Source organism: Balaenoptera physalus, assembly GCF_965194825.1.
Source record: "Balaenoptera physalus genome assembly, chromosome: 13".
In the NCBI taxonomy this organism is placed as follows: Eukaryota; Metazoa; Chordata; class Mammalia; order Artiodactyla; family Balaenopteridae; genus Balaenoptera; species Balaenoptera physalus.
This window is the reverse complement of record NC_138892.1, coordinates 81,319,110-81,333,658: the sequence shown is the minus strand read 5'-3', so window position 1 is coordinate 81,333,658 and position 14,549 is coordinate 81,319,110. Positions and strand designations below refer to the sequence as shown.

The following is a 14,549-nucleotide window of genomic DNA, read 5'->3' as shown; positions in this document are numbered from 1 at the left end:
TTTCTCATTTGCAGTCCTGACATAGCTCTGCCCGATGAGCAGCCACATTCCAGCTCGCAGTGCGCCCCTCTCCACTGTCTCTCCAAGCCTCCTTACCCCTAGTCTTCATCTCCCGTGGACGAATACCTGGGGTGAACGTTTTGTAGCCACACACAGGATACTGCCCAAGATCCAGCGGGTGTTTTCTTCTCGGTGGTTAGATGTTTGATTGAATTAATGGCCATCATTTTGGAAGATGAGAGGAAGTTGGGAAGAATAACACAAAGCACAGACTCTGGTGTGATAAAACACTTTATGGTTTCTCTAAGTCACAGATAAACTTCTGCAATCAAATGGCTACAGTTCAGTTAAATCAAAATAAACAAAACAGGAAATATGTATCTCAGATGGCTGGCTTTACCTCGATAGCTTAAGAGAGACCTCAGACAATGTAAAATACATATATTGTAAAATCATCTTTCCTTACACTTCAAATTCAGCTATAGAAGTTGATTCTAATTTTTTGGTCATTGATATTTACTTTGTACTTTACTTGCCACATGATTTACGTCTATAAAAATCATTTCTATGAGAGGTGAACTTCATTTATTTTAAAATACACATAATTTACTCAATTAAGTATGATTTTAATTTAGTCTGAAATCTGGAATTGGCCAGACTGTGGTCATTTTTCTTGCACAAAATGATAAATGAGGTGCATCGGAATGTTAACAATAACTGTATTTTGCTGCTACACTGATATTGTTTATGCACTTACTTTCTAATCGGTAGCTCATTGTCTGCTGGTTTTTTTGTTTTGTTTTTTTTTTTAACTAGAATTCTTCACTGGACATTGTTAAGTAAATCTTAAAAAGACACTATGTTATGATTCATTGACTTATTCAACTTTTGATGGCATCTTTAAGTTTTTTTAAATTGCAGACAAGTAGATGCACTGGTGCTGCTCCTTTGTGTGTGTATATGTGTGTGTGATAATGTTAAAGAAGGCTAAATAACGTGAAGGGAAAAAAATGGTGTGTTTATTTAATGACCAGAATTTTTTTACTTCTCCCCAATTCAGGGTCTACTATGAGTATTTCTTGTTACAAGATATCAAGTATAAATGGGAAAATATATGCATATGTAGATGTAAGTTAGCCTTTGGTTAATTAATTTACCCAGAAAGTGTTCAAATTTTGATTAAAATTGTATGTTTTGTTGTTGTTAGGTTTTTTTCATAATGCATCTTCCTTGCCAAAAAAAACAACAGGTAATAAACCTTAGCTCACTGTCTACTTTTGACAAACACTCAGGTGCCTACAATCATTATGTTATATTGAGATAATACATGTTCCTAGTTAATTTACAGATTCTGCTGAGTAACTTTTATGACTTAATTTAAGGCAGTGGATTTTCACAGCAAAATTTATTTTGCACATAATCTGACAAACAAGGAAAACAGCTAATTGAGCTGAAAGGTCTAACACTCTTGGGCTCCTTATATCAAGTGCTGCCCACACACCTGCTCCTATCCCTCATTCCTTGTCTAGTCAGGTAGCCTTAACTTGTTTAAAACCATACCGGTTTGACCTTTTCGTGTAATGATATCTGTAACTTCTCTTTAAAACAAAAACAATCCTCACTGTTAACTCAAAAGGTAGTTAACAATGCAGGGCTCTAACAATGGCGATCCAGTAGGAGCCACTCAGCTTACTTAGTGGAAGTGGCCCATCAAAGGTGGTAGCCAGTGGGTAAGTCATAAAGCACAGAGCAGGAGCTCTCATCAGTCGTACACCTATTAAGTAGTGGTCACTGTTACCAAAACAACCAAGGGATTTTGAATTCCTCATATGAGTGCTATTTTCAACAGTGTCATTTATTATGCAACTTGCAGTAGTTGGAAATCTTCACCAAAATAGGGATTCAGGTTAAAATACGGAAAAAGAAACAAAACAAATCTTCATAAAGCCCTGATCATGGCAACCTAACCTTCTGCTCTTTCCACTTGCATTGCCTTGCTATTCCTAAACATTTTCTTTATTTTATCGGTGTTGTATCTGCCTGGTACCAGTCTTAGTGAGACTGTGTGGATTTTATTAGAGTTCAGTTAAAGGAAGCTCCCCCACCCCCATCCCTGCTTTTTCTTTTTCAAGCATCATGTGTTTGGACCTGAGAACTGACATAGCTGCTAAGTTGACTTTTAATAAAAACTGTGCCTGAGGGAAAATATGCCTTTTTAAAAAGTACCTCAGAACATTTTCCTATATTGCCTCATCAGTTTCATTGGTGGTGCAGGGAATTCAGCAGTGAGTATTGTCTGTGTGTAACTATAGGGCATTTGTGCTCTCTTGCGCTGTATTTGTGACCAGCTGAAAAGCTGGGTCATAGACAAAACACTTATTTCTTCCAATAAAAAGTTTATCATTAAGTCTATTATGTATTAGTTTTATTTCAGTTCATTATATTAACAGAGTGGGAAATGCTTGTTTTGAAATAGTAATTCTATAAAAATGTTAATTTTAGCAAACTTTGCCAAAAAGATATAGAAACTTGGAAATAAATTTCTAATTTTCAGCACAAAACTAGATTGTAGTCCCTAAGCAGTAAGAGAGAGTTCCATGTATTTATACTGTGGCTTCACTTAGTATAGTTTAAACTGAGCCATATCTATATTTATTTATAGGCATTTAAAATGGACAAATAGGTGTAGCATTGATAAAAATCAGTACCTGTAAAGAAACATCAGGATTTAAAAGGAAACTGGAAAACTGAAGAAATAGTGAAAATAAAAAAGAATAAACCTCAATAAGACTAGTTGAAGACAGCCTTGGGGAAGAAAAACCAACTATAGAAGTATAATGACAATACTGGCTAATTATTGCAAACACAGTGGGCAAAGATTAAAGATAACTAGCAAGACTTTAAAAAGTAAGCACAATTACCATACTGAAAAGAATAGGATGCAGAAATGCTTTACTACTGAGGATTTTTCTTAGTTAAAAAAATAAAATATTTAAAATAAAAAGGAGCAATAAATTGCCTTTGGTCTGGGTGCACAGGGGCATACAGGACCCAGAATTAATCTTTCCAATAAACTCATGATTCATCATATCCCTTTTTCATATCCAATTCTGTTTCAATAAGAGGAGTTTGGAGAACTTGGTGAAAATAGAAAGTTATTAAATAATTAAGAAAAGATCTATTTATAAAGATTATACTTTAGCCTAGGGAAGAAGAGGTACAATAGTGATCATCAAGAAAAGTTAACAAAGGATAGGTACCAGCTATGGCTACCGTTACTAAGACTAGAATGAAAAAAACAAAGTCTTCAGTCTGAAGGATTTATATTAACTCTTGGAAGGAGATTTTTAACAGTGGGAAATTAATCATCAAAATTGATAATCATAAGGAAGATTTGTTTTTTAAGAATTAAATATTACTGGTTTTCTAGTAAGGATTAAGTTATGTGGCAAGAAATCTTATGATAATGTATTATAATTCTGGGATTCCATAATTCTATGGTTCTTTTATTTAAAATTTAAAAATACATTAAAGTTATACTGGTTAGTCATAAAATATTTTATCCCTTGAAAATAGGATAGCAATCTTAATTTTTCCAAGATATTTGGTAAAAAACAAAACAGGGTTGTCAGTATTATTTTTCCTTCCAGCTATATTTCATAGTATCTTTAAAGTTGTCCAGAATGTAGTAATTTTACCATAAAAAGCCTCAATTGTTAGAGTCTAAAAAAACAAACGTCCTCAGGAATATTTCAGAAATAGGTATGCAATCCCTCAGGGGGGCAAATGCCTCTCAAATTTTATCTTTTCTTAAAAGGATCTTCAATCTACAATATTTGCTTTTTCCATGCTTTGAAAAATTTTCCTGTACAGATAGTCTTTCTGTTTCAAACAAGCATGAAACACCAGTCAAATTAATTAACTATGAATGTGGACATTTCCTGATATTCTGTTTTAAATAAAATCTTTACAATTATCAATTGGAAATTACAAAATATGAAAAGGAAGAAATGAAATATATTTTCTACTGAGTTAAGAATGGCAAATTTAATGTGTAACTGTTATAATCAATCAGCCAAAAGACATAATCTGTATCTCAGAAAGACACATCATGGGAAAGTGATGGATTTCCACCAAGGAACTGTGCTGGTTCAACCCATGATGCCACAAATGTGTTAATATTGTAGATATAAAGTAGGACTAGATTCAAAAGGAAGTCTTAGGATAAAGTTCATAATTTAAAAAATTTACCCTGTATGTTTTTTGTTTGTTTATAAACCAGAGTGGTGTTAAATAGCCCTTATATTTAAGATTTCAAAAAATTTACAAGAATATGTTTTCATTAAATAGAATATAATTCTTCAAAAAGCTGTTAAATTGAAGATGTGATAGATAACATGATCAGTACTGATATTGACAAGCAATTTTTATTTTAAAATCACTTTCTGTGGATGTACAAGACCAATCTAGCTCCCGAGTGACCTTTTCCATTGTTTGTAATAATGCCCCCAGATGAGTTGTATTTGTAATTTAATTTATCTTTATTTAAATGACAAGTTAACTGCCACAGTCCTTGATACATTGCATTTGTATCCTGATCCTATTATGTTTACATCTGAAAGATTTCATCTAGACATCTCTTTTGTCCTTCTTACTCAAAGAATAACTTAAAAAGATATTTAGTATTAAGATATGTTCCCTAATCAAGGATTTTCCAGAAATAATATTCTACTTATGAAGAAGAGCAGCAATTAACTGCCTTTAGTGTAAGGGTGTGAGTGCATAAAAGTATGCCGTGTAAAATGTTTGCATGAGATATTTCACATCATGTAAGCTTTCCCATATTCATAATATGAACACTATAGAAGTCTTATTTCTCTTGTGATCTCTCCATTAGGAATGTAAGGAGATTCTTTCCTATATCTGGTCTCCTTTCCGTATTGAAATGCATGGCTCTAATCCCTGGTGTATTTCCATCCCTTTCCTCTGGAGTTATTTGAAATTTGCCCTACTTAAACTGAAGCCTGGATAAACTGCTGAGCCAGATTATTTCTGTGATTGGAGTTTAATTGCTATAGAACATTGGTTGAGAACACGTTTTTATTTTAACTTCTTTTTCTTTCAAAATTATTCTGTTATGGTTCTCTAATGAAAACACTGAGAAGTAAATCTGATGCTTTCTAGTGTGACTGTTTTTCTTTTTAAAAAGTCATTTTAAAACAAAGATCAGAGAACTATAAAGAGAAATGGCATCATTTTGTTGACAAATCATTATTCAGTGATAATGGAGATACAGAATGAATCATTTTGTTGTTTGAGTTCAAAGATATGATTGTGCACCAAATCTTAGAGGAAGTAAATGATTTTAACTTTATTGTCACAAAGTTTCTAGCTCAATGGTTTGACTGTTAGTCAATTAAACAGTTCTTTGAAAATATTTTATGACATTTTTGTAATCTACTCAGTGTTTTTATTTGCATGATTATGCATATGTGATGAACCCATACATAATTCTAGCATTGTATTTCTTTCCAGTATTAACACTTGTGTAATGTGTGGCCAACCCTGATTTGTACACTGTATGATTATTGTTGTAATGATCCTGCTATTCCTACATTTAATTGCAATTTTGTTATTATGCCTTTTAGTGTTAAATGATGTGAAGTGTTTCCACCTAATGATAATACCATATGAAAACTTGACTAAAAGACTGACCTAAGAAACTCTTTGTTGCTAATTATTTTTTTAAATCCAAATTTCATAGGAAACTTGTTCTTGAAGACAAATGCCTTTATTTTAAATCCAAAAAATTATTTTATGAATTTATTTTTGCTTGTCCTTTTAAACTTTTTTGTTGACAATCCTAAGTGAATGTCTCATGGGAGAATCCATACAATATGTGCTTGTATTTGTATTTGATCATGCACTCAAAGGTTGGAAAAGGCACTACAGTGCTAAGAAAATAACTGAGGCCAATACATCAATTCTTTTATCTTGGTTTATGTTACCAACTGCATATGGTGTAATGCATAACTCTTTCCAGTAAATAAACTGGTTATCTTTCATTCATTTCATCTATGGTACTATTTTATCAGTTTGAGCAGTGTGTCTGTATTTTATGTTGATTTGTACTTACAAAAAAGGGAAAAAGTTATGAATTTCTATGATTTATATATTTACTCGAAGTGAACGCTTATTCAAACTAAAAACTGAATGCTTCGCTTTGCATTTCTACACAATCTTATTAAGAAGTGTGTGTCAACTTTGCCCATTTTCTCCATTTGTCATCACCTACTTGTAATCTTTTCTAAAAGGTTGTTTTGGCAGGAGGATACGCTTAGCTGAATTAGATTAGAAATGTACCAACATGAAGGAAATGCCTGTTCTTAAAAAAAGGAAACAGTATTTTAATGAAAGAAGAATGAAGCTTGTATGCTTTATTTTGGGAGACAATACTTTATCCTCTTTCATATGAAGAAACATCAGAGTCTCAAACCTGAGGAAAGTTAATTGGCTAGCCACCCCCTTCAGATATGTGCTGTGGCAAATGGGCTGCTTTGGGAGCCACCTGCTTTGACCTGGCTTTATTTCTGGAGGCAGGGAGAGTCAGAATATGGACTTAACGTGAGGTTCCAAGGAGTTGAAACCTCTAATGCAATCCTCGTTTTAATGAATCGAATTAACCCACCATGGGCACTGCAACGGTCCCAGCTAAATTTGCCTGCTTACCTGTTGAATAAATACAACACTAGAAATAATAGTGTAAACTTCCCTAAAAATCTTTTTTTGTCTCTGAAAGCTATTGTTTTTCTTTGATATTATAAGTGTATTTGATCCTTGATCTTCTCATATAGAATAAAGCTGATAGCCTGCTATATTCAAAAGCTAAAACAACTGGATCAGCCTCGAGGAGCATCAAGGTCTCTCGTCTCATCCTACATTTTGTAGGCAACTGGGATAGCACTATACAAAGAGCAATGTGGAGGTTTCCTGCAACCCCACTGAGGATAAGAGGCCAGAATTGATGGGATCTCATGGAAGACGTTTTCTTAGGTTTTGGTTATACACACATTGACTAGCACATTGTAGGAACTCAGTGCAATTCCTTGGCTCCTTGCCATCTAACTTTTCTCATAACACATGTGGAATTGAGTTTATGGAACCTAATGTCACCTACTATAATATGAGCAGGCACTAAATGCCAACTCACTGGGGGAAATGGTCTTTAAATGAAGTGAATGGCTATTCCTACCATTCTTTCCTTGTCAATCTAAAAACTATATCTCTAATGTTGTATTTGAAGGAGGAGCCTTAATGTGTACAGTGAAATAATCTGACTGAGTCCCTTCTTAAACATTTTATGAATCAACTATCACTTAAATACCTTAAGAAGAAACTCAGGATAATTCATCTACAACATAACTGTCAAGGAAGATAAATCTCACTGTAAAAAAATATTGCCGGTGTCAAAAGTAAACAAAATTTATAATGTAATTTAAATGTAAAAAACAATATAAACAAATCATAACTATAGTGACATCCTGTTAAATAGTAAAGAAATGTTATAACGGTCTACATAATTTGTGAGACCCAGTGCAAAATTAAAATGCAGATCTCCATGTTCAAAAATTATTAAGAATTTCAAGACAGTGACAGCAGACATTAAACTAACAGGGTGTTCTAGGCTCAGGGCCCTGTGTGACTGCAGAAGTCCACATGTCCATGAAGCCAGCCTTTTCCCAGAATATGCTGAAATAATGATTCAGAACTGCAATACAATGTAGCTATCCAGAACCTGGGCTTTATTTTTAACAGAATGGGTTTTCCAGTTTCTGTGCTTGGAAGAAAAAATAATGTGCTTTTGTTCTGGGAAAAAAGATTAATGCTATTACCTCAAAGAGTTATAAATCAATCTTGCAATACTCCCATATTCCAACACAGTCATACTTTTCAACTCAAAACTTCTGAACTCTCACATACGTACCAAGTTGTACAGAGATTATAAAAATCATTAAAAGAAATCTTCAAAATGTCAGCAGTAGACATTTTAATTAATGTATATTAAAGTAAAACTAATTTAAGAACCCTACTGATACCTTCATAATTTGACTTCCTTTGAAGTTATAAATTATTAATAATGTCAGTCAAATGTCACAGGAATAGTCACCTCATTTAAAAGATCTATTAGCCCAAGATTAATAAGTGATTCATATCAACTTTTCTTCTAAATAAATCAAAGGGGAAAAATTATTTACCTCATGAAGCCTATTGAAAATGAAAATAGGGCTTCCCTGGTGGCGCAGTGGTTGAGAATCTGCCTGCCAATGCAGGGGACACGGGTTCGGGCCCTGGTCTGGGAATGATCCCACATGCCACGGAGCGACTAAGCCCGTGAGCCACAATTGCTGAGCCTGCGTGTCCGGAGCCTGTGCTCCGCAACGGGAGAGGCCACGATAGCGAGAGGCCCGCGCACCGCGATGAAGAGTGGCCCCCACTTGCCGCAACTAGAGAAAGCCCTCACACAGAAACGAAGACCCAACACAGCCATAAATAAATAAATAAATAAATAACAAGAAACATGTCCTCTGGGAAGAGTGGAAGGTTAGAGCTTTTATTAAAAAAAAAAAAAAGAAAGAAACTGAAAATAAGCTACCCTATATGTAAGAAAGGGAGAAAATAAAATATATGTAATTTTTTCCTGTTTTTGATAAAGTAACAGTGGAAACCTATAGAAACGGTTATCTGTGAAAGAGCAAAGGGTTGGTGTAAGGGAACAAGTGGGGAGCCAGATTCCTCAGTAGGTGAGTACGTTTTTATATTGTTTTCCTATTTCAACCATGGAAGTATAGTATCTATACAAAAATGAAAAATAAAGAAAATAGGTGCTCTCAAACTTCTCACAATGAAGTCAGAAATTAAAATTAGCATAAATTCTAGAGAAATAATTGTTCTAAAGCAGGCTATGTCAGTAGAAGTATTTTCAAAAGCATGGAGTTTTGTACAGATTTTAGCTCTGGCACTTACTTACCAGCTCTGAGACTTTGGAAAGGTACTTAACGTCTCCAAGTCTCAACTGTCTCACTTTAAAAAAGAGGATAAAAATGCTTACCTGGCAAGGTTATTGCCAAGATCAACATACATGACATCTTCCAAACAGTGTTTAGCCTTTGGTAGCTAATATTATTTCCAATAACACAGTGCCTAGGCTACTGGAGTCCCATATGAATGAAATTCATTCATTCACTTATACATGCATTAATTCAGCAAATATTTATTGAGAACGTATCTTGTGCCAGATACTGCTCCAGGAGCTTAAGATACAGCAGAACAAAACAAAGGAGGTTCATGCCTTTTTGAAGTTTGTATCATTTATGTAGCATTGATGAGGGAGACATACAAAAGCCAGCAAACATAATAAATATGGAAATACCAAAGTATGTTAGTGAATCTGTTACGGAAAAATTAAAAAGTAGAACGGGGAAAAGAGATTGTGCTGGGTTGGAGTGGGGAGAAAGTGAAACAGATTACAATATTAAATGGTGTGGTCAAGTTGGGCCTTATTAAAAAGAAGAATAAATAAGATAAAAATCATTCTGTTTACATCATGATTGCTTCAGTTTTAAAAATTATTAAATTACATAGGTTGTTCAAATTTTTAGAAGTTACTATTCTAAAATATCAAACAGCGATGTACATTAAGCAATAGGATTTTCAAAAACTAGTCTTTTAAAATGTTCTAATAATTTGGAGTAACCATTACAACAATATGCATATATTTTATTTCATGACAATGTTGCTTTAAAATTCCAATATTTATTTTACAAATAGATATTATGCCTTCTTGAAGCTGTAGGACATGTTCATTTGTGCTTCGCCAATAAAAATTTGAGTCAAATAATTTTATTCATCGGTCTTATTGATAATTGTCAATTCTAATGAACTTGTAATTGATCCTATAAATAATTCTTAAAATAACTCAAAGTTGTTTTTCAATATCAGAGATTAAGCTATTCTTTCTTCTGGTCCTTAATTCCAACTCTCTCCTCCTTGAATGACCCTTTCATCCAAATTTTCTGTAAAATCAAGGGCATCTTTTAAAATATATTCTCACAGACTTTCTTCCTAATACAAAGTTAAGAGAGATAGTATCACATTGCTAAGCTTTGCATCAGCTTGCTGCTGAGTGTTACCATTTTTCTTAGATTTATATAGATCCAGAATTCAAGTTTGGCTATTTCATTAGAACTGACAGAAAGTAATATATATTTAAAACTCAGCCTTCTGTCATGAATAGTTGCCCTAATTCTGGGTTACCTTATTAGAAAATAAAGGCCACGTAACTAAATATATTTATGTAATATGGAAAGGATCTCATCAAATTACATGCCTAGATAAGTATGCATACTTAACAAATATCAAGGATGAAAATAAAATCCAACTGATAAAAATATTACCTATTAAAAGTGTTTATTATCTCCTGTGAAGTGTCCTTTACTGTCACTTCTTTCTAGCAGATGCAAAAATAAAGCTGACTTGAATTCGGGTATAATTATGATTATGTGATTTTAATTACATACATCAAACCAGTCAAAGGTTATCTTTTATTTTTTTATTTATTTCTTTTTAAATTTATTTTTATTTTATTTATTTATTTTTGGCTGCACTGGGTCTTCGTTGCTGTGTGCGGGCTTTCTCTAGTTGTGGAGAGCGGGGGCTACTCTTCGTTGCCGTGCACGGGCTTCTCATTGAGATGGCTTCTCTTGTTGTGGAGCACAGGCTCTAGAGTGCAGGCTCAGTAGTTGTGGCACATGGGCTCAGTAGTTGTGGCTCACCGGTTCTAGAGCGCAGGCTCTGTAGTTGTGGTGCACGGGCTTAGTTGCTCTGCAGCATGTGGGATCTTCCCGGACCGGGGCTCGATCTCATGTCCCCTGCATTGGCAGGCAGATTCTTAACCACCGCGCCACCAGGGAAGCCCGAAAGTTGTCTTTTAAAAGTGTGCTTTATCTGGAAAGTAGCTGTTCTTTGGACTGGATGATGGCAGCCTACCATTATTTGTAATATCATTTGATTTCCACATCTAATGATTGATGGCAAAAACAAGATTTTTCTGAAATACTCCTTAGAAACACATTCTTATTGGATGTTGAATATTCCAAAGTCCACATTTGAATATGTCATGCACATTACTATATAATTTCTATATATTTTATATTTTAAAAGATAAGTACCTTACATTTAAAAGATATTTTCTTGTTCAATGTACTTCATTAGAACTTTGAAGGTGAGATCAGATCAGTGAAATGGAGTAACTTCTTGTTTCTTCTATTGTTGAAATTAAAAACTAAATGAGCTCCAATGATGTAAGTTCTTCTCTTATGTTCTCTTGATAATAACTTTGTGTATAAACATTAAAACTGCAGTTTTCTCTTATAAACAATTTAGTTACTACTAAAAGTTCTTATGGCAGTTAGTAGATGAACATTTATTGACTGCATACTACATGCATCAATAGAACCTCAAAGATTTCTTTAAGATTGCAACTGAGCAAAATTATAACAGCTACCAAACATTAAAAACTAGAACATGTGCTGAAATAATGGCATTCTCCTGTCATTTGCAACCCTACACTGAACAATACTGATGCTTCTAGAGCAGTCCTATTATTTAGGACATATGACTGCAACATAATATACTTCTTATAATATGTACCAGAATACATCTGATAAAGTTTGAAAACAAGCACAGAGAGCCTACGACTGCATCTATTTTCAGGTAGAAAAATGGCGTCTAAGATACTGAACAAATTATTCAAGAACTGATTGTGTTCTTAAATATTCTCTAATCAGCAACGACACTGGGTGATAATTGGCTGGGTAAGTGATGATCACACCAGTGAGGCTGTGGAGGCAGTGTCAGCTTTTTAAGTTCAAGATCCTGTTCACAGCCCAGCCTTGCTCATTATTCTTGTCCCTGGCAGAGCTTCTCCTTACTTGGATGGGAGTTTTATCTCTCCCTCACTGCCAGCAAGTTTGGGAAAACCTGCTCAGTTCAGGATAAAAAAAACAAATCAGATTATTTTCCTTCAGATTAGTCATTGATGAGTTTCTGCCAACCCCACTCATTTATTTCCCAAATGTTTATTTCTCTTTTCCTAGTAATAAAAGCAACACATGCTTATTGTAGCAAATTTAGAAGATGTGCAAAAGTAGAAAGAAGACAATAAGTTCACCCATAATCTTATCTCTCAGTGAAAACTGCTGTTAACATTTTGGTGACTTTCCTTGAAATCATACTGAATACCTAATTCTGAATCCTGCAATTTTCTCTGAACATTTTTATGGCGATTTTTTCCCTAAGTTATCAAAAGTTTTCAACTACATTATTATTATTATTATTATTATTCTATTTATTTATTTATTTATTTGGCTGCACTGTGCGGCATTTGGGATCTCAGTTCCCTGACCAGGGATCGAACCCATGCCCCGTGCAGTGGAAGCATGGAGTCTTAACCACTGGACCACCAGGAAAGTCCTCAACTATATTATTTTTAAGGCTGGCATAATATTCTATGGGATGGATAAATGATACTTTTTAAAAAGAAAATACTCTCTTATTATTGGATATTTAAGTTACTTCCAGACTATTTAAATAATGATGCCATTAAAATCTTTATACAGAAATTGTCATCTAAATTTCTGACTACTTACAGACCATTCCTTTAGGAGGAATACTGTTAATGGTCATGAATATTTTTCCTTTCATGCATTTTTCTTCAGCAAATTTCACTGTGTATTTTACTATGTGGAAGTCACTGTGCAAGATGCTACAGAGGATACAAATATGAATTAGATGAATTGCCATCAAGGAGCTTACAATGTATAAAGGAAAATCAGACAAAGTATATATAACTATAATACATGGTGGAAAGTGATACACTCCATGAACAAAGGTTTTGATTTGTGCTTTGGAGACTCAAAAATTAGGAGTCTGCTTTCTCACAACGAACTGAAAATCATCCACATGAAAATGTTAATTCCCTGCTTTAAAAATATTTCTGATTGCCCAGTATTCTCATTAAAATGTTATCATATATCTATTCGTGTCTACTTTGAAAAAACCCTCTATTGGAAGTATCACGTAAATAACATCACTGATTTCAAGTTTATACTTTATCCCTTTCATGGGAAATTTTAGGATGTCTTGAATATGGTTATTTCGTATTCTAATGATTCAGAGCTATGTGGGTTACTGCAAATGCCTATAGAGGTGTGAGCCTTGTAATAAAACAATGGTGTCATTGGAGAAAGATATAAGTTTACAATTATAGATTGGCACTAGTCTTATAGCCTGTGTGTGTCACTTTCTATTGACATTGTTATGGCATATACAGAGGCAAAATAGAGCAGAGCTTAAATTATAAGTTTTGAAAATATTTTGATCATTTTTCAAAATCAAATGGAACTTTTATATGTTTCTTATTTCCATCTACATCAAAAGTCAACAAACTTTCTCTGTAAAGGACCAGATAGTAAATATTTTCAGATTTGCTGTTCATCTGGTCTCTGTCTAAACTACTCAACTCTGTTGCTGTAATATAAAAGCAGCCATGAACTGTTGGCTGGGCTTCAATGAAACTTTATTTTTGGACATAGAAATTAGTGTTTTACACAATTTCTATATATTATGAAATATTCTTCTTTTGATTTTTCCCCAACCATTTAAAAAATTAAAACCTATTGTTAGGGGACATCCCTGGCAGTCCAGTGGTTAAGACTCTGCGCTTCCACAGCAGGGGGCATGGGTTCGATCCCTGGTGGGGGAACTAAGATCCTACAGGCTGTGCAGTGGGGCCAAAAAAAATACTACAAAAAAAACACCATTGTTAGTTCATGGGCCATACAAAAATAACAGGCTGTGGGCTGGGTTTGGCCCACAGGTCACAGTTCACTGACCTCTTATCTAGATGATCTCATTCAAAAACAACAAAGGTGGAACTATCACAACATTCCTAATCAGCTATATTCCAATATAAAATAAAAAGTTTAAAAACAAAAACAACAACAAAGAGATATGCATAAATCCTGAAATAAAAGCTTTCCAAGCAATAATAATAAAAACATTAAATGTACGGCTTTGCAATGTTACAACATCAAGTGCTTTTTTTTTTTTGGCTGCTTGCCATGTGGCATGTGGGATCTTAGTTCCCAGACCAGGGGTTGAACCCATGCCCCCTGCACTAGTCTTGGGGACTTCCCTGATGGCACTGTGGTTGAGACTCTGTCTGCCTATGCAGGGGACACAGGTTCGATCCCTGGTCCGAGAAGATCCCATATGCCACGGAGCAGCTAAGCCAATGCACCACAGCTACTGAAACCTGCGCAATCTTGGGCCCATGTGCCACAACTACTGAGTCTGCGTGCTACAACTATGGAAGCCTGTGCGCCAAGAGCCCATGCTCTGCAACAAGAGAAGCCAACTCAATGAGGAGCCTGTGCACCACAACGAAGAGTAGCCCCTGCTCGCTGCAGCTAGAGAAAACCCACATGCAG

General features: G+C 34.5%; 1 protein-coding gene across 4 annotated transcripts in view; it reads left to right on the top strand.

Moving 5' to 3' along the window:
- BICD1 (BICD cargo adaptor 1) overlaps window positions 1-6,069 on the top strand; it is a gene marked incomplete at its 5' end in the record, with an annotated part of 211,622 nt that extends 205,553 nt beyond the window's left edge. For 3 of the 4 annotated variants that reach the window (XM_082419717.1, XM_082419713.1, XM_082419711.1), the window contains one exon: window positions 15-6,069. In XM_082419717.1, the coding sequence (XP_082275843.1) occupies window positions 15-20 (6 nt within the window). In that variant the 3' untranslated portion in view covers window positions 21-6,069. The remainder of the gene's footprint in view (window positions 1-14) is intronic. The other variant, XM_082419714.1, reaches the window with a different exon arrangement.
- Window positions 6,070-14,549: the final 8,480 nt, after the last annotated feature.